Below are 17,883 nucleotides of genomic sequence, written 5' to 3'. Positions count from 1 at the left end.
ATGGTTAGAAAATTTGCAGAATGTCGGCCAAAATCCACCCCTCTCCATCTTCTCCCATTTGGTAGGAAGTGGAAACGACAACCGGATGCTTCACATTTATACATCCGTTGAAATATCTGGCTTATTGTTCTATGACTGAGGTATAAGGTTCTCTTTCTGACACACAAAATAACTCAAATTCCCATAGTCCTCAGTTATACGCGGTGACGTATCGAGCATAACAAACAACCCAGGAAGAGCATATTTGATCCAGGTTAGACAGCTACCTACACATTCAAAATGCTGAAGGCTGTGATTCTCATTGGAGGCCCGCAGAAAGGTACGTGTTAAATAAATCACTATTTTACCAATGCCTACATGTTCATTCTCCAGTACTACTATATAGCCATGTATCTTGCTAACATTAGCTAGCTAGCCAGCCTTGCTCTAAAGGGCTAACGTTAGCTAGCTAGTTGTAATGAATGACGTGGAGTGATCATGGAAAACCTCAGGTGCATATTGCATATCTAAACATTCCAGCAATAAGCATTTTGTCGAAAAAGCAAGCAAACAAACGATTACATGGGCTGACAGCTTACCATCAAGATAGTTGATAGCCTGGCATAAACATTCTGTGCTAACTACCAGTACTTGCATTGGCATTAATTGAACGAGGTGGGTGCGTTCAACTCCGTAGAATATAATAGGTTGGAGTGCTTTTTACTACATCAGAATCTAGAATGGAATAATACGTTTTTCCTTTTCCTAAGGTAACTTCTGAAAATGTTATGTGATCAACTGAGCAGGTGACTTTCATTGTCATACAGGGACACGGTTTCGACCGTTGTCATTTGAGGTCCCAAAACCCTTGTTTCCAGTTGCTGGTGTGCCCATGCTACAGCATCACATTGAAGCATGTGCCAAGGTCAGTTAGCACTGATAAAATTATCAATTTCTACATCTTCATTGGTAGAAAGAAACATGTTTTTAATTTTCCCTATAGGTGCCAAATATGAAGGAGATTTTGCTTATTGGCTTTTACCAGCCAAATGAAGAACTTACCAGATTCATTTGTAGCGCACAGCAGGAATTCAAAATCTCAATCAGGTAAACAAGAGGATATTACAGAAATGTCCTAAAAAGAACATAGAACACATTCAGAATGGATGGATCATTGATAAACTTGTTGAACATCTGTAGGTATTTGCAGGAGTATGCTGCTTTGGGCACTGGGGGTGGAATCTACCACTTCAGAGATCAGATTCTATCTGGTGGCCCAGAGGCATTCTTCATCATGAATGCTGACGTGTGCTCTGAGTTTCCTCTACCAGAGATGCTCAACTTCCAGAAAGAACACGGAGAGCCAAGCAGTTTCGTCATCCTGGGGACAACTGTGAGGAGACATCTATGATTTCTGTGGCCCAATACAGGGAAAGTTGGCCAATGAACTGTTGGGAGTATGTTTGATGGGGACATTGGGGTATAATTCCTTTGACTTTCATTTGTTTCTTTGTTTTGCAGGCAAACAGAAAGCAGTCCATGAATTATGGCTGTATTGTGGAAAACCAGCAAACAAATGAGGTGATGATGCAGCACATTTTAGTCATGGGCAATTTCACAGTAACAGAATTTGAGCTGAGACTCAATCTTTCACTTTATGTATGCCAAACAAAAACCATTGATTTCAAAGTTTAACAAACCATACAACTCTATGCACAAGGACTACTTTTAACAATTTACACTGGACATTTTGCAGATGCAAAGTTAGGTTACGGAATTTCTGTAAAATTGCCATGTCTTCAAAACTCACATCTGCTCCAAATTTAGATTCAACAAAGTCTGCATAAAGAATGGGGTGTCAGCTATGACATGATACGTTGACTTTGAAAAAAATCTACTTTGTTATTGAACTACAGTAAGTGAAGTGGATTTACACCCGGTAACTGAATTTTATCATGGGTCCTTGATCTTTACTACACAGAAATGCATAATTAAGGATATGAATGTCATTCTCGTCATGGTGATGTATCCTAAATAGGTACACAAAGGTTTAAATAGGCAATATCCCCTTAGCATATTTGGGTATTATTCAACACACTGGTTATTCTTTTAATGAGCTCTGCCTTCAAACTGGCGAAATCTGAACCAATTATAGACATCTGTTTCACAAGTTTGGACATCAAAGTACAACACAGTAGAATTCAGTACAGTTCAGTAAAATATACACTGATGAACAATATATTAGGAACATTAGACTGACCGGGTGAAAGCTATGATCCCTTATTGATGTCACTTGTTAAATACCCTTCATCTACACTCAATAAGTGTAGATGAAGGGGAGAAGACATGTTGAAGAAGGACTTTTAAGCCTTGAGACAATTGATCGTTTATGTGTGCCATTCGGAGGGTGAATGGCCAAGACAAAATTTTAAGTGCCTTTAAACGGAGTATGGTAGTAAGTGCCAGGCGCATCGTTTTGTGTGTGTCAAGAACTGCAACGCTGCTAGGTTTTTCACGCTCAACAGTTTCCTGTGTGTATCAAGAATGGTCCACCACCCAAAAGGACATCCAGCCAGCTTGACACAACTGTGGGAAGCATTAGTTAACATGAGCCAGCATCCCTGTTGGAACACTTTCGACACCTTGTAGAGTTCATGCCCCGATGACTTGAGGCTGTTCTGGGGGCAAACGGGGGTGCAACTCAATATTAGGAGGGTGTTCCTAATGTTTTGTACACTATAGTTCAGAAGAGTACTTTAAAATACAGTACATTAGTGTGCTCTACTGTGTATTGTACTGAACTCTACTATACTTTTCTTTACTGTACTGGGCTGTCCCAACTGTGAACCCAACTGGTCTGTGACTACTATGATTTCCCATTGTAGCCAATTCAATTGCAGAAATTCTGTTATTAATTTTTATTTATATACACACTACCGTTCAAAAGTTTGGGGTCACTTAGAATGTATTTATTTTTCCCATTAAAATAACATCAAATTGATCATAAATACAGTCTAGACATTGTTAATGTTGTAAATGACTATGGTAGCTGGAAACGGCAGATTTAAAAAAAAATATATATATGTATTTTTATGGAATATATACAAGGCGTACAGACTACAGAGGCCTATTATCAGCAACCATCACTCCTGTGTTCCAATGGCAAGTTGTGTTAGCTAATCCAAGTTTATCATTTTAAAAGGCTAATTGATCATTAGAAAACCCTTTTGCAATTATGTTAGCACAGCTGAAAACTGTTGTTCTGATTTAAGAAGCAATAAAACTGGCCTTTAGACTAGTTGAGTATCTGGAGCATCAGCATTTGTGGGTTCGATTACAGGCTCACTGGCCAGAAACAAAATAACTTTCTCCTGAAACTCATCAGTCTATTCTTGTTCTGAGAAATGAAGGCTATTCCATGCGAGAAAATGCCAAGAAACTGAAGATCTCGTACAACTCCCTTCGATGAAACAGTGCAAACTGGCTCTAACCAGAATAAAAAGAGGAGTGGGAGTAGTACATTAGAGTGTCTAGTTTGAGAAACAGACACCTCACAAGTCCTCAACTGGCAGCTTCATTAAATAGTACCCGCAAAACACCAGTCTCAACGTCAACAGTGACGCGGCGACTCCGGGATGCTGGACTTCTAATCAGAGCTGCAAAGAAAAAGCCATATCTCAGACTGGCCAATAAAAAGAAAAGATGGGCAAAGGATCACAGACAGAGGAACTCTAGAAGGCCAGCATCCCGGAGTCGCCTCTTCACTGTTGATGTTGAGATTAGTGTTTTGCGGGTACTATTTAATGAAGCTGCCAGTTGAGGACTTCTGAGGCGTCTGTTTCTTAAACTAGACACTCTAATGTACTTGTCCTCTTGCTCTCTCCAGAAATTCTGTTACTGGTTTGGTAACGGAATTGCGTTAATCATGTAATAATTCATAAACAAAATTGATATCATTACAAACACTAACTAATTGATAGGTCTACCTTCTGAACTTTCATTAGGGAGAGAAATGTGAAAGTATCTTAAAGATATGGGTTTTTGGTCATGGAATTTTAAGGCAATGTTTCTTAAACTTACAGAAGGCAGAGCAAATTCTAACAAAACTAAACATGTGTTGATATTAGTTGGCAGGGGTCTTTACTTCATTATTGTGTTTTGATGTAAATACCTTCAGACTTTTTCTCCTAGATGTTTTCTATGACCCCTTATCCATCTATTTGACCTAAAATCAAAGCCTTTGCTTATTTGTAATTTTTAGGATGGAAAATGGTTGAAAAATGTCTGCCTCCATTTCTTTCTGAAGTAGACTTACCTTTTATTTGACATTTTTGTCATTTAGCAGACATACTTATCCAGAACAATTAGGGTTACGTGTCAAGGGCACATCGACAGATTTTTCCTCTAGTTAGCTCAGGGATTTCAACCAACAACCTTTTGGTTACTGGCCCAACGCTCTTAATTGCTAGATTACTTGCCATCTACTTCATGTTGGTGCTTTTACATGCTTTTCTACAAACATTTGACAGTTCTTACTTGATTCAGAAAGTAATCTCCTGCTCTTATACGAAGATTTGACAGTTCTTACTTGATTCAGAAAGTAATCTCCTGCTCTTATTTCAGGTTTTACATTATGTGGAGAAGCCTAGCACTTTTGTTAGTGACATCATCAACTGTGGAATCTACCTGTTTACCCCAGAGATATTCCAACACATTGGGGCAGTCTTCCAGAAGAACCAGCAGGACATGCTGTTGTGAGTGGGAGGGATCCCTCGGGGACCCTATCGCGGGAGCATAGAGATCCTATTAAGATCCTAGGATTTCTATGTGTGGGAGTGGTGCATGTGCATTTTATCAATTCCTATCCTTGGTTGTCCTCATGTCTTTATTTTCCCTTTCCCCTTTCCTGCCATCATTCCGTTTCCCATCACCAGATATCCATATGAGGGGTAAGTCGGTACAGCTAGGCTGCACAGTGTGGTTGTAGAGCTGGGCATTAGTAAAATACATCACACAAAAATATGTATCTAGAAAGTGTGTTTCTTCATGGAGTCAATACCAGCACATGGGGTGATACAGTAGATGATTCTTAAAGCTGCAATATAGCACTTTTTGGGCGACCTGACAATTCACAGAATTGAGTTTAATAGATCTGTCATCCTCATGGAAAGCAAGTCTAAGAAGCGGTAGATGTTCTATGTGCACTGTTTCTATGCCTCCTGTGTTTAAGTGTTTTGTACACCAGCTTCAAACACAATATTTTTGGTTATTGAAAATATTTCACAGCGATTTAGATGTACAATGATTATCTATCCTCTACATTGCTTGTTTTGTCAAACTTTGCACATCCTCATCACTTTTCAATATAAGTTGGCATAGATTTATACAATTGGTTATTAATCACATGTACAATCATTTCAATAACATTTGGACACATTCAAAGGGGTTGTGATATTTGTATATTAAGATTCTTTGAGTATGTGTACCATTACTCAAGTCAAACATTTTGTCTCTGATTCTTCTGTCAAATAAATGTTCCTGTCACAATCCATTTTAATACTACTGTGCTTGTCAACTTAACACTCTCCATGTATCCTTAAGCACTTGGTGAATCCTCTACTCTTGTTTACAGCCTTTCAAAATTCAATCAGAAATAGTTGTGATCTACCTTTGGTAAACACTTTTTACAACAGAATAGTCTCATACATTGATCTCTTCCTCAGAGATGAGCAGACCAATGGCAACGGCTGGCATCGGGCTGAGGCCATTCGGTTAGAACAGGACATTTTCACAGCCTTGGCTGGGCTGGGCAAGCTCTATGTCTACAAAACACCTGCCTTCTGGAGCCAGATCAAATCTGCAGGGTGAGTAAGTCGTCTGCATCTGTGAAACTTGTGTAGTCAGTGAAACCTGAAGACGTAGTGTACTGTCATGAATCTCCTTCGTCTCATTTTTGTTAACAGGTCTGCAATATACGCCAGTCGGTTATACCTTAACCAGTACCATAAAACACATCCTGAAAGACTGGCTACAACTGAGGATGGAGGGCCTAGAATAACTGGTAAACTAATCCAGTACTTTTGTTAGCTTTGCAGTTTCTGTTTTGTTTACACACCAGTGATTTGGTTTTGTGTCCCAGGAAATGTTTACATTCACCCAACAGCCAACATTGACACTACGGCAGTGGTAAGTGCTTATTCCTCGGTATTACTTACACAGCACAAGACAACAAAAACATTTTCCTAATAATGTTTTTCTATAGTTAGGTCCCAACGTCTCCATAGGCACAGGAGTGACCATCGGGGCTGGGGTGCGTGTGAGAGAGTCCATCATCCTCCACGGGGCTACCCTACAGGCAAGCAGTTACCAGTAGCAAATGTCATTGTTTAAATTTGCCAGTTCCCCAGGAGAAAAACAAATGCTGAACTGGCTCTTCCCATGATAAATATACAAATGTGAGCTATGATCATGTCCGTGTTTTAAAGTAGGATTGATAATTGAGTGACCCAATTCCATTGTCATATGGTTCTTTTAGGATCACAGTTGTGTGTTGAACTGTATAGTCGGGTGGGACAGCACTATTGGCAAGTGGGCCAGAGTTGAAGGAACTCCCAGTGACCCAAATCCAAATGACCCCTATGCAAAAATAGACAGTGAAACACTCTTCAGAGATGGAAAACTCACACCATCAATCACCATTCTTGGTAAGTTTCAAATACTTTTACATTTAACACCGAGTTGAGCTGTGCTGGCTTGGTTACGCATACACCATAGTTTCTGAAACCGTGCTGGAAAGGACTACAATAGAGCTAGCACAGTCCAACGTTAGTGAAAAAGATATTGGATGTGTTTAGATCATGTTAAACTACATACATCAGCTGCCCAGGCCCACTCATCACTTTCTGCCACATGGTCTCAAACTGCACCATTTTGTTTGTCGTCCACGCTTTTTCAATATTTAGTGTGTACGACAGGATTGGCTGATTTCCACTTGACAAGGTTTTAATATTGCTCTTTTTCCCCCCCCCCAGGTTGTAATGTGACTATCCCATCTGAGGTGATCATACTCAACTCAATTGTTCTGCCACACAAAGACCTCAACAGGAGCTTCAAAAACCAAATTATACTGTAGATAATTTGCTGCGTTCTGTGTTCATTTAGTGTCAAACTAAGGATTGTAGCTTGAAGAACAATGTCACTGCCTCTGGGTTATTGTATATAAGATGACACTAGGTGTTTGGAAAGATTGTAGGTTTTAGCCTTTATGAATTAACGGATGTTTGGAGGATGATAGTGGGTTGGTTATTTACCTCAACGTGAATGTCATCCCGTAACCTAACACTAACAAAGCGGACACCCGCCTGTGTTTCGGTAAAGCTGAGGAATGAGCCTGGAGAAATGTAACCACTCAATTTCAGAGCTATGGATGCAACCATGTTGAGGCTAGACAGTGTTTAAACATTCGAGTAAAACAAGCTTTTATTTTGGGTTCTGATGGGGTACGACAGTTGAACTAAGCACATGCATAAATTAATCTTCAAGAATCAAAATGGGTGTGTTCACACAATTAAGTCAAATGGATGTAGCAACTAAGGATTCTAGTTTTACATTTCTGCACTATCCCTATGATTAGCTCTACCATGTAAGGCAAATTAAAACAATGGTTATTTTGGCATAGGGTTTGCTAGCATTACTTACCATTTGTTGGTGTCAACCTAGTTACTGAAATGTAATCTTGAAGTCTGCAGCTGATTTAGTCAGATTGCAAAATTAAAAGAATTGGTTTGTTTAATTGTGAGGGGTAATTTGGGGGCCTTTTACTTTGATTAAAATATGACCATTAATTGCAAGCGTTTACATTCTTCTTTGAAAGAAATGACTCGTTTATTTTGGTTAAAGGGGCAAGCAGCAGTTCGAAATAACAAAGCGGCAACCCTGCCTGTTTTGGTAAATAGCTGAGGGATGGGGCTGTTGAACTGTACCACTTCAAATAGACAACGCTAGGGATGCAAGGACTGACCAACCATGAGAAAGTTTAACCTTGAGGCTAGTGTTTGTCCAAAAATGAATGTACCAATTGCAATCAAGAAATGTTTGCCTTCAATTTTAACATGGCAGGGAACCTAAAGATTTGGGGCTGTAGGAGAGATTTACTTTAATGAGTTGCCTTTGATTCTGTACATGTGACAATCAAATGGGAAATTGTTACCCAGTATAAAATTGTTGCTGCATGCCTAATTTGCTTCAAATCAAGCGTTCCTGGTTTAAAAAATACAAAACCACCATTTGTAACTAAATTACAACAGTCTGTGCCAAGTATAGGAGAAAAGGTGTTGATTGTCACATTCATGCAGAAGTCTCATTTCACAGATCTCTCCATTTAGAAACAGTATTACAACAGTTTCATAACATAGTTTATTTAAAGTTTCTCATGCATTAGTGTGGTTCCTAAAATGTACACCGTTCTAACCCTTATACTCCATGTTATATGAAACATTTTTACACTGAAAAGATGTGAAAATGTGAAGTGCTTTAGTTACTCATGAATATACCAACAGTCTATGCCACAGAACTAATCCAACTTAGTCTGGAAGCCAATGATATCAGTTGGGGGATGTGAAGAACTTGTTTTTGCCCGGGTCAGTCTTTGCCCTGTTACTGCAAAAAACAAAACCCACAAGTGACAAGATTGGTTCTGGAAAAATAAGAGCCAGCAAATCATTGTCATACCATCCACAAAACTACTTGAGCAAATTACAAAAATGTTTTAATTTAAGAAAAAAATCAAAAGTGGTCTTACGTATTGTTGAAGGCATTCTTCATTCTGCCCTTCAGGGAACCACTGGTTGGAGTCTTGGGGTATTTACTCAGCTCTGGGGAAGTCAGCGGTTTAAACAGACGATCTGAAGAGATGGGAGAAGCATGTTAGAGGCACCATGATGATTTAGCATTTGTCATAGTCCAGCATCATGTACACAAGTAACTCCGGTGACATTTGGGTGAGGGCTGTTGAGTCACCATTGATGGAAAAATGTAACAGCACAGCAGCTTAGTGTTACTGACAAGTTGTGCGTTTACCTTTGTCTGTACTGTGGCTCTCGCTATTGATGTTGGCGTCGACAACTGATGATATAACTTGGTCCCTCGCCACCATGATGAGGCGTTTCCAGTACTCAGCAGGGAACGACAGCATTCTGCCTATGACCTAAGAAGGATTAAATCAACAAACCGGTTTCACAAATCACACCAAATTCAAATTGTATTACCATCTCAATGGGTGACATTGACAGTGCAAGTGTTTCAGCACCGAATCATTGGAAATACTGTGGCACTTCAGGAACACTGCTAAATACTGGAATAGTGACCTCAATTGCATTACATTCATGCACAAGACAGTGCCCACCATTGGCTGAATGTTTGTGTCCCTCATAATGGTCATCGGGGAGGGCTCTGCCATTCCATGTCCAACAATGGTTGGTCCAAACACTCTGGACAAATTGTTTTTGTCCATCTGACAGAGGGGGCTCTGCATGACTCTACGGTGAGAGGGGAAGGCAGTGTGCAGTATTTTTTATTAAGACAACCTCTTATTGAATATAGACTTCCTGTTTACTCATGCAATAAACTGCACCCGAGTGGTCCAATTTTGCTTAACTACAATTATCGTGAAACGTTATGGAACTGCAAGTTGAGAAAATGGTTCAACGTCACAAATCAGTGCCCGATCATGGCGAGAAACCAATCACTACTAAAGCCAGAGGTATCCCATCACCCATTAGGCGTTACCTCTGCAGATGAAGCATGAGGAAAGCCAGTGTGTCTCTGTTGGGCTTAGGTAGATCCCCTATGGCCCGGTACATTATTGCTGCGCTGTTGTCATCATCTGGAATCTCTGTAATTGATACACATCCCATCAGCGAGGCCCTTGGGACACCATAGCATAGAGAACATCGTAACAAAGCTGAGAGATACAGTACACCTCAAATCTATACTCACTCAGCAGATTGTAATCTTTCAGTTGATTCGCTCACTTCATTATGACCGAGAAGGCCTCTGGAGAGTGTAGAAATTATAGTTCTCTGTAGCATTAGCATATATCTATTATTGGCTGCCAAGGAAGTTAGACAAAGCAACCCTCAGCTCCCTCAGACGTCAACGCAATTGACAAAAGAGAGGTGCTATGTCCTAAAGTCAAATCGGCTTTTCTAAGAGGCAGCGAGAAAGACTGATTTAGATTGGATAATTCCCGGCACGGTGCAAATTACCACTTACCCTTCACTCAAGATCATATACAAGATTGAAGTGAATATGCTGAAAGTAGACATACTGGGCTGGGAGAAATATTGAGCGTTGATTGTTTTTACAGTCATCAGGGAGTTTGTCAGGAATTACAACGAAATAACCATCTGCCCTAAATGGATGAGCTTAAGTAAACGCATTCCATGTCTCCAGCACTTTATACCTAAAGCTTTCCAAGGCGATATTGAGATCATTAAAAGTCCATCCATGAGTTACTGGCAAATGCATTCCATTTATGTAGATTACATAAATCAGATACTCTAGTGCGGCTTAAAACCAGAAGCCAAATCACAAAGTGAGTTCAACACTCAAATCCTGCTTTTAAGTTCTGGGTCGATACATGTTAAGAGAAGAGAAAATGTGGAATGAAGAATTCCACCTTCTCAAGTTACGGGGAAGTCTATGGGCCAAAATGTCCCTTCTGAAATTTTAAAGATGCCAACACCTGCAGAAATCATGATTTATACAAAGCACCGGAACTAATGCATCCCGTTGTATCATGACAGCTCTACGGTACCATTTAGGTAGTCTGAAAAAAATCTTGTGGACAGACTACTACTGTATTGGTTCTGCACAGTGGTTATAACCTAGTGCTCTTCGGTGTTAATAATCCAATACAATTGTAATCACAGCTGCTCAACAGGCAATTAAGACCACCGCAAGAGAGGTTGACTATTGTATACCCTCCACTTGAAAAACTATGGCTGCGTTTAGACAGGCAACCCAATTCTGATATTTTTTCCACTAACTGGTCTTTTGACCAATCATGTCAGCTCTTCACATCAACTCTTTCAGAGCTTATCCGTTTGGTCAAAATTTGTGAAAAAAAATCTGAATTTGTCTGTCGACGCAGGCCAAGTGTCCTTTCCATTTGGTGGTGTGACATCTTAGTGACAGTGGAGGAGTCCCAAATGGCACCCTATATATAGTGCACTGCTGTACTACTGTTGACCAGGGCCCGTGTGCCATTTGGAACTGTGTGGGAACACATACCACAGGCCTCCATGAAGGTTCTATGCAGCCTGAAGGTGATGAGAGGCTCCTTCAGTTTCCTCAGGAAGTCCTTGAGAAGTCCACAGACAACGTGGATCTCACCCACTCTACTGAGCATGAGCGGCCTTTTCCCATTAATATATCTCTCCCTCAGCGCCTTCACCATACGCTCACCCCCAGGAACACGGTAGATGCCTTTCTGCAACAGAGGGAGGAGGAAGTCAAACTTATGTTGATAACTAGGCAAATATAAAACATCTGAATGGAAAGTATTCCATATTGAGAACATACCTCCTCTAATCCTCTTTTCTCAATTTCATTCACGCACTGAACAATAATCTGAGGGATCCTAGGCTGGGTAGGTGGGGCAAAGCTCTCTAACGTGTCCTGCAAGTGAATGTAAAGAAAAAAAAAAATTATATATATATATATATATATATATATATATATATATATATATATATATATATATATATATATATATATATATATATATATATATATATATCTCTCTCAAACAGAACAAAGCAAGGTTGGAACCTTAGGAAATATTGAGTTGAGGTACCTCAGATCCATGAGCTCCACATGAGGCAGAGCAGCTTTCCAGGCACTTCGGTTTACATTCGGGATGAGCTACCACACGGCAGTCCCTGCACTTCACAGCCATCTTCCCAAACCGGATCCTCTTCCCACATGGAACACACGTTTCTGGACGAATCACCTGGAAAGGGCCCAGATGGTTAGAAGTTGCATTCACATTATAAATAGTACTAACAATTCCTATTCAATAGTCCATATGTTGTGTAACATGAGACGGGAATCCATGAAACAGTTCTTACCGTTTTAGACAGGAAGTAGTGTCTCAAAGTTTTGCTAACAGTGGGAGTGAACACCTGGTTAAATCTAGGCTCTGTGGTGGACTCCATTTCTGTCATGGTGTCAGTCTCCATGGTAGTTTCAGGCTCCACGGTAGTTTCATGATCAACAGCGGTTTCATCATTGGGAGTCCACACGGACGTTTGCTCTGAAGAAATGTTGACAATTTTATTGAATGGGAATTGGGAAACACCACTTGAGCCACAGCGACTGTGGAGTACATCTCCCTTACCGCCAACAGATGAAATCTGGTGCTCCTTCAGGTAAGTCCTGGGTGGTTTCTCAGGTGTTTCCTGGGTGATGTCGATCACCATGTGAATTTGACCTCCGCTCTCTGGGGTTGTGACGGACGCGGTCACAATCGTAGTCTCAACTTCCTGAATAAGAGTGCGAAACACTTGCCATTGTCACGATTCGTATTTCATTAACTAACCTGATCTTTCCATGCTAACGGAGTTAGTCAGTGCTGAATTGTTTGTTCCCTCAGAGTGAAGTGGTCTCTACAGCGCATGTGGAAGAAGGAATGTGACCAAGGTAGACAAAGACTGCATCCCAAACGGCACTATTTCTTACATACTGAAGTAGTACACTATAGGAAATAGGGTGACATTTCCACCTGTGCACTGAAAGGATGACACCGAGCAGAGGGCCTGGAGACTGAATGAACCACCTAATAGCAAGTGACAACCCACTGGGCACAGACGTCAGTTCAACGGCTAGGTGACCGAGTTGTCAACTAACGCGAATGCAACAAACAAATGTCACCATGTCATTGGATTTAAGTTAAAAATATGAAATTGCGTTGACCATTTCAAATCCAAGCCGTTTTCCATGTGGATTCAGTCACAGATATCTGGTTGAAATGACATGGAAACAACATTGATTCAGACAGTTTTTGCAGAGTGGGTAGGTCCAGGGACCCAATGGCCAGGAACACAGATGATGCCGCAGAATACACGTCTAACCAGGAACTGATAATGTTTTAACTCTATTCTAAACCATCATGGGTGCAAATTAACAATTCTGTTAATCCAGCAAGGTTCTTTCTATCCCACAAAATGTTCAATGATTTATTTTCAAAAAGACACAAGCTCTAATGACCTGCTGATAAAATGAATGTATACGTTTGAACTAAAAAACCTTTTCACATTTTTGTGCTTAGGGCTTAAGATAGACTGGCTGAACCAAGTCACCATCTCCCCGCTGAAAAGGCCTTAGTTCCACTCCAGCTGATTCAAATAACTTTCCCGAAAACTAGACTGCCATTGCATTGTGAAGCCAAATACGTTTTAGCAGATGATTGTGTAAAACCAGAGGGCATCCATTTTTAAACAAAGGAATAAGCATCAATTTGCAACATGAACAATTCAGAGTCCATTTTTTTGTGGTTGAAACCAAAACCCCAGTGAATTTTTCTTATTATGAAAGTTAACAAATCCACGAACCTCAATGGTGCAGCGTTATGTTTATGAAAAGAATGTTTGGTCAAATCACTCATATTGAGCCTTTGCGTACCTTTTCCATTGGTCTTCTTTCAAGGAGATCGTCTGATCGGCCACCTACTCTTCCCCTCTTCCCTGCGTGCGCCCCTACAGTCGGTCCCATGGAGGAGCGCTGGTAATGCCCAAGAGTGCAGAACATGGGTCAAAGCTTCATCGTAACCACAGCTTCAACCTCAAGAGGTCCACACTTACCCTTTTTTCCCTTGCTCTCGACTTAAGTGGTTTCACAGCTGTCACATCCAGGTCCTGTTCATATTGAAATAAAGTGTTCACGGCGAAAGGTGACACACGGACAAGCCACATCCAGCTTTGACATTTAATTATGTGGATGTTCAGTCGTAAATACCGACAAACACCTACCATGTCATCATCAGTTCTATCATAACTAATATCAGAGTGAGACAGGAATGAAGACTCATCGATGACAGATAATCTAATGAGAAAGCAGAAGAAACAAAATACAAAAAAAATAAATAAAGGAAATATGAAGTAATCTAAAAAGTAATGGCTATACGTGTGATACCGTTTGCTCTTGTGCTGGGTGACGTTGGCTCCCCTGTGGTTGAAGTTGGCCAGCAGAGATCTCTGCTCGTCATTCAGACACGCATTGGACTTGCTGTCGTGGACCAGTATGTCACACATCAGTTGCATCTGCCGCTGCTGTGTAGGAATACAACATGACAGACAGTTAAAGGAGGACATGTCCTGTCTTCATACATACTTTACAATGGAGCTACTACATTTTCCATGAATAGGACACCGGCCATGACATTGTGAAAGACATGGACTTCTAACAGTGTAAATCATGAGTTCCAATAGGACAGTGCAACGAGGTTAAAAGGAGCCATACCAGGTACTGAAAGTCTGCCTCAGCCTTATAGCGCTTCTTAATCTCCACATCGACCTGGTTGCGACAGTGTTTTAGTTTGACCTCCAGGGCAGCCTGGGCTATGTCGGACTTCAACAGTAGCGCCTTGTGCCTCTTCAGCTCCAGCTCTGTATGTAGCCATTTCTTCCTTGTGGCATCATAGTTATTCACTACCTCAATAAACTCTGGCGGAAAGAGAAGACAAGTGATGAGGCTTGGGTCAGATACCAATTTGAACACCATAGGCAGCAAGAATTGCCTGTTCCGTGTGTATATAACGCCAGAACAAAAAGGATATACCATAACAAGAAATGAGTACATGCCAAGTCTGGCCATAACATCCCACATGAACATATCTTCTAGTGGAATACACCTTAAATGTTCTCAAGTCACATGTCTGAGACTATACTGTAGTGTACCATTCAACATTGTCTGTTCACATTTTAGGAGCCGTGACGCTTCCCGAGCTGAAAAAAAGCTAAATAGCATGTACACACAAAAATGGATTTGACTGGACATTCACTTATTTAAGTCCCAGGTAAACTCATGGAATGTAAACATCTGAACAGGAATATGGTATTGCAGAAAGGACTTCTAATTCTGTGAAACAGACACTCTGGCCAAAACCAAAATGTATAGTGTAGAGCCAGAAACAAAAACCTGCATTCTGCAACAAATTCACAACGGCTATTCAGATTGCATTCTTACCAAGTTCAGTGTTGTTCATTGCATTTTCCTCCACAGCAATCCGTTGAAGGCACAGAGAGAGAAGCTCCCTGATAAAGGCTTCGCCCATTATACTGATGGGATAGAATAGTTTGCATCTAAATACATTGAGACCATATTCAGAGACGCATAGAGCAATGGCATAAAAATCGAAAACTATCAATAGGCCTACACTACAGCTCCTCCTTACCTTTCAGGTAGGACGCAGGGTGTCAATTGAACATGCTTTCCGGGAGCCAAATAAAATCCAATACCAAACACTGGGATAATCCAAAATGCACCTAAACAGGTAGGCTATTTCATGAATTTAAATTAATATATCAATCAATAATCAATACGTATCACTAGTTTCAAAATCAATAGCCAATAAATAATACATTACAACAAATGGGGATATAATATCACATTAAAATTTGAGGACTAAAATAAGAATACACACCTAAACATAGAACATTCTAATTACAAAGCGCGCGCACCTGCTGCTGGATATGTGGACGTGACCACCCAGCGCGATCCCGTTGCCTGTCCACACACAGATGTGGGGTTTGGTATGCCTGGCCTACAGGTCGGCAATATAATGTAACTTCTTAACAATATTATTTGATGTTTACATTTTAGCCTGCACGCTAGTAACATCACAAACATTTACAAAAACTGTCGGTGCTGAATCAGTAGGTCTGTCTGGGCATAGGAGGCAACGATGAATAACGAGTCTCCTGTCTAGCCCAGTTAGCTACCGTTCATTCCCCCATTAGACTAGTGATGTCAAGGACATAACTTTGTTTTGGATATTGGGGGGTCAGGGTCAATGGGTTCCAGTGTCAAAAAACCCTCCAGGGGGGTTTGGAGCGTGCCCCGTGAGATTTGTTGTTTTAAATAGCTGTTTCTGTAGAATTTGAAGGCAAAATACATCCAAAAATGTCCTGATAATTTTGTCAATATACCCCAATCACCATTTTTATCACCATCCCAAAGTGCAATGTTAACCTTCCCAAAATAAAATACTTCATTTATTTTTGTTTGATATGCCAACATATGTCTACCGTAGGACCTACAGTAGGTCATTCACAGTGATTTTAAAGGCTAATAAGAGTACTACTGAAATGAATAAACGGGGCTGTCCAGAAATTCTAAGCCAGAAATTCACCTCTAAAAAGGCCAACATTGGAATAATATTCAAGTCTATTTTGCATAAATGTCCAGGTAACTTACAAAATAAAGGGAACACTTGCATAAATGAGGTATACAAAATATATTGAAAGCATGTACTTCCACACAAGTGTGGTTCCTGAGTTAATTAAGCAACTAACATCCCATAATGCTTAGGGTTTTGTACGTGTAGGATATAAAAATGCCAGGTTGCCCATTATTTTGTCTACCATGGCAAAAGAAGAGAGCTCAGGGGTCTCAAAGGAGCATAGGGGGTTTAAAGGGCGAGCATGCGGGCGGGCGGGCGTCTCAGTCACCAGATCTCAACCCAATTGAACACTTATTGGAGATTCTGTAGCAGCGCCTGAGACAACCACCATCAACAAAACACCAAATTATGGAATTTCTCATGGAAGAATGGTGTTGCAATCCCTCCAATAGAAATACAGACACTTGTAGAATCTATGTCAAGGCAAATTGAAGCTGTTCTGGCTGCTTGTTGTGGCACAATGCCCTATTATGACACTATATTGGTGTTCCCTTTATTTTGTCAGTTAGGCCTACCTGTACATAAATAATTAGCCTACATTTCAAAGTGTAGCCTAGGATTTATGTACACATTGATTCTGATATGAGGGAGGCACCAGAAAATGTAGCCAAACTTTTAATTACATAAATTTTGCCTAAACGCCAGTCCAGTTTGACAAATATAATGTAGGATTATATTAACATTAACGACTAAAGGCTTGATTTTGTTGACATACTCGAGGAACAGTTTGTTCAGATCAAATGGTCACAAGAGTGGGGAGAAAGGCCAGCACACATCACCCACCTTGCAATCTGAGCAGAAGCAGTCAGCATTTTGAAACTATTTAATCATAAATTTAATTGTTTAAAACCTGGAGGTGTTATGCAATTTTATGAGGCATGTCTTGTTTTAAAGTAGCCTATGCAAAATCAGACCCTTTTGCCATTGAAACCAACATTTCTCTCATATTCTGTTGGATTTCAAATGAACTTATTTTCATTGTCCAGCAGCCAAAGACACAATCCTAGTCATATTAACAACCCATGCCAGTTGTTCTTTTATTTTACTCTTATTTTACCAGGTAAGTTGACTGAGAACACATTCTCATTTACAGCAACAACCTGGGGAATAGTTACAGGGGAGAGATGAATAAGCCAATTGGAAGCTGGGGATGATTAGGTGGCCATGATGGTATGAGGGCCAGATTGGGAATTTAGCCAGGACACCGGAGGTTAACACCCCTACTTTTACAATAAGTGCCATAGGATCATAGTGACCACAAAGAGTCAGGACACCCGTTTAATGTCTCACCCGAAAGACAGCACCTTACACAGGGCAATGTCCCCAGTCACTGCCCTGGGATATATATTTTTTGACCAGAGGAAAGAGTGACTCCTACCGGCCCTCTAACAACACTTCCAGCAGCTTCTGATCTCCCAACCAAGGACAGACCAGGACCAACC

At 40.6% G+C, this 17,883-nt stretch overlaps 2 protein-coding genes across 4 annotated transcripts; one reads left to right on the top strand and one right to left on the bottom strand.

Moving 5' to 3' along the window:
• Positions 1-123: 123 nt before the first annotated feature.
• Positions 124-7,823, top strand: gmppaa (GDP-mannose pyrophosphorylase Aa). Of its 3 annotated transcripts, none has more exons than XM_055878948.1 (13): positions 124-319; positions 807-904; positions 983-1,086; positions 1,180-1,372; positions 1,501-1,560; positions 4,603-4,733; positions 4,914-4,928; positions 5,703-5,843; positions 5,943-6,040; positions 6,119-6,165; positions 6,242-6,334; positions 6,515-6,683; positions 7,011-7,823. In XM_055878948.1, exons 1-13 carry the CDS (start codon positions 280-282, stop codon positions 7,109-7,111), a joined length of 1,290 nt encoding a protein of 429 aa, XP_055734923.1. In that variant the 5' UTR covers positions 124-279; the 3' UTR covers positions 7,112-7,823. The 3 variants fall into 3 exon arrangements, with proteins under 3 accessions (XP_055734923.1, XP_055734925.1, XP_055734924.1); XM_055878950.1 differs by having other exon boundaries at positions 750-904; XM_055878949.1 differs by lacking the exon at positions 4,914-4,928 and having other exon boundaries at positions 126-319.
• Positions 7,824-7,882: 59 nt separating this feature from the next.
• Positions 7,883-15,414, bottom strand: si:ch1073-416j23.1 (rac GTPase-activating protein 1). Its single transcript, XM_055878947.1, has 16 exons — positions 15,226-15,414; positions 14,500-14,702; positions 14,173-14,309; positions 14,010-14,082; positions 13,842-13,895; positions 13,663-13,761; positions 12,380-12,524; positions 12,111-12,295; positions 11,837-11,992; positions 11,563-11,658; positions 11,272-11,470; positions 9,766-9,871; positions 9,383-9,515; positions 9,058-9,184; positions 8,780-8,882; positions 7,883-8,637 (listed from the first exon to the last, which is right to left on the bottom strand). The coding sequence occupies exons 1-16, from the start codon at positions 15,311-15,313 to the stop codon at positions 8,583-8,585; spliced, it is 1,959 nt and encodes a 652-aa protein (XP_055734922.1). The 5' UTR covers positions 15,314-15,414; the 3' UTR covers positions 7,883-8,582.
• Between the last annotated feature and the right edge of the window lie 2,469 nt (positions 15,415-17,883).

The sequence above is a fragment of the Salvelinus fontinalis genome, chromosome 23 (assembly GCF_029448725.1).
Source record: "Salvelinus fontinalis isolate EN_2023a chromosome 23, ASM2944872v1, whole genome shotgun sequence".
Classification (NCBI taxonomy): domain Eukaryota; kingdom Metazoa; phylum Chordata; class Actinopteri; order Salmoniformes; family Salmonidae; genus Salvelinus; species Salvelinus fontinalis.
The sequence above is the reverse complement of the archived record's forward strand: the minus strand, read 5'-3'. Positions and strand labels throughout refer to the sequence as shown.

Coding starts and splice junctions, on each gene's coding strand:
- gmppaa (XM_055878948.1), top strand. CDS start 280: ATGCTGAAGGCTGTGATTCTCATTGGAGGCCCGCAGAAAG. Junction 905..982: donor ACATTGAAGCATGTGCCAAG/GTCAGTTAGCAC, acceptor TTTTCCCTATAG/GTGCCAAATATGAAGGAGAT. Junction 6,335..6,514: donor TCCACGGGGCTACCCTACAG/GCAAGCAGTTAC, acceptor TGGTTCTTTTAG/GATCACAGTTGTGTGTTGAA.
- si:ch1073-416j23.1 (XM_055878947.1), bottom strand. CDS start 15,313: ATGGGCGAAGCCTTTATCAGGGAGCTTCTCTCTCTGTGCCTTCAACGG. Junction 12,296..12,379: donor CCAGATTTCATCTGTTGGCG/GTAAGGGAGATG, acceptor ACATTTCTTCAG/AGCAAACGTCCGTGTGGACT. Junction 8,638..8,779: donor AAGAATGCCTTCAACAATAC/GTAAGACCACTT, acceptor TGTTTTTTGCAG/TAACAGGGCAAAGACTGACC.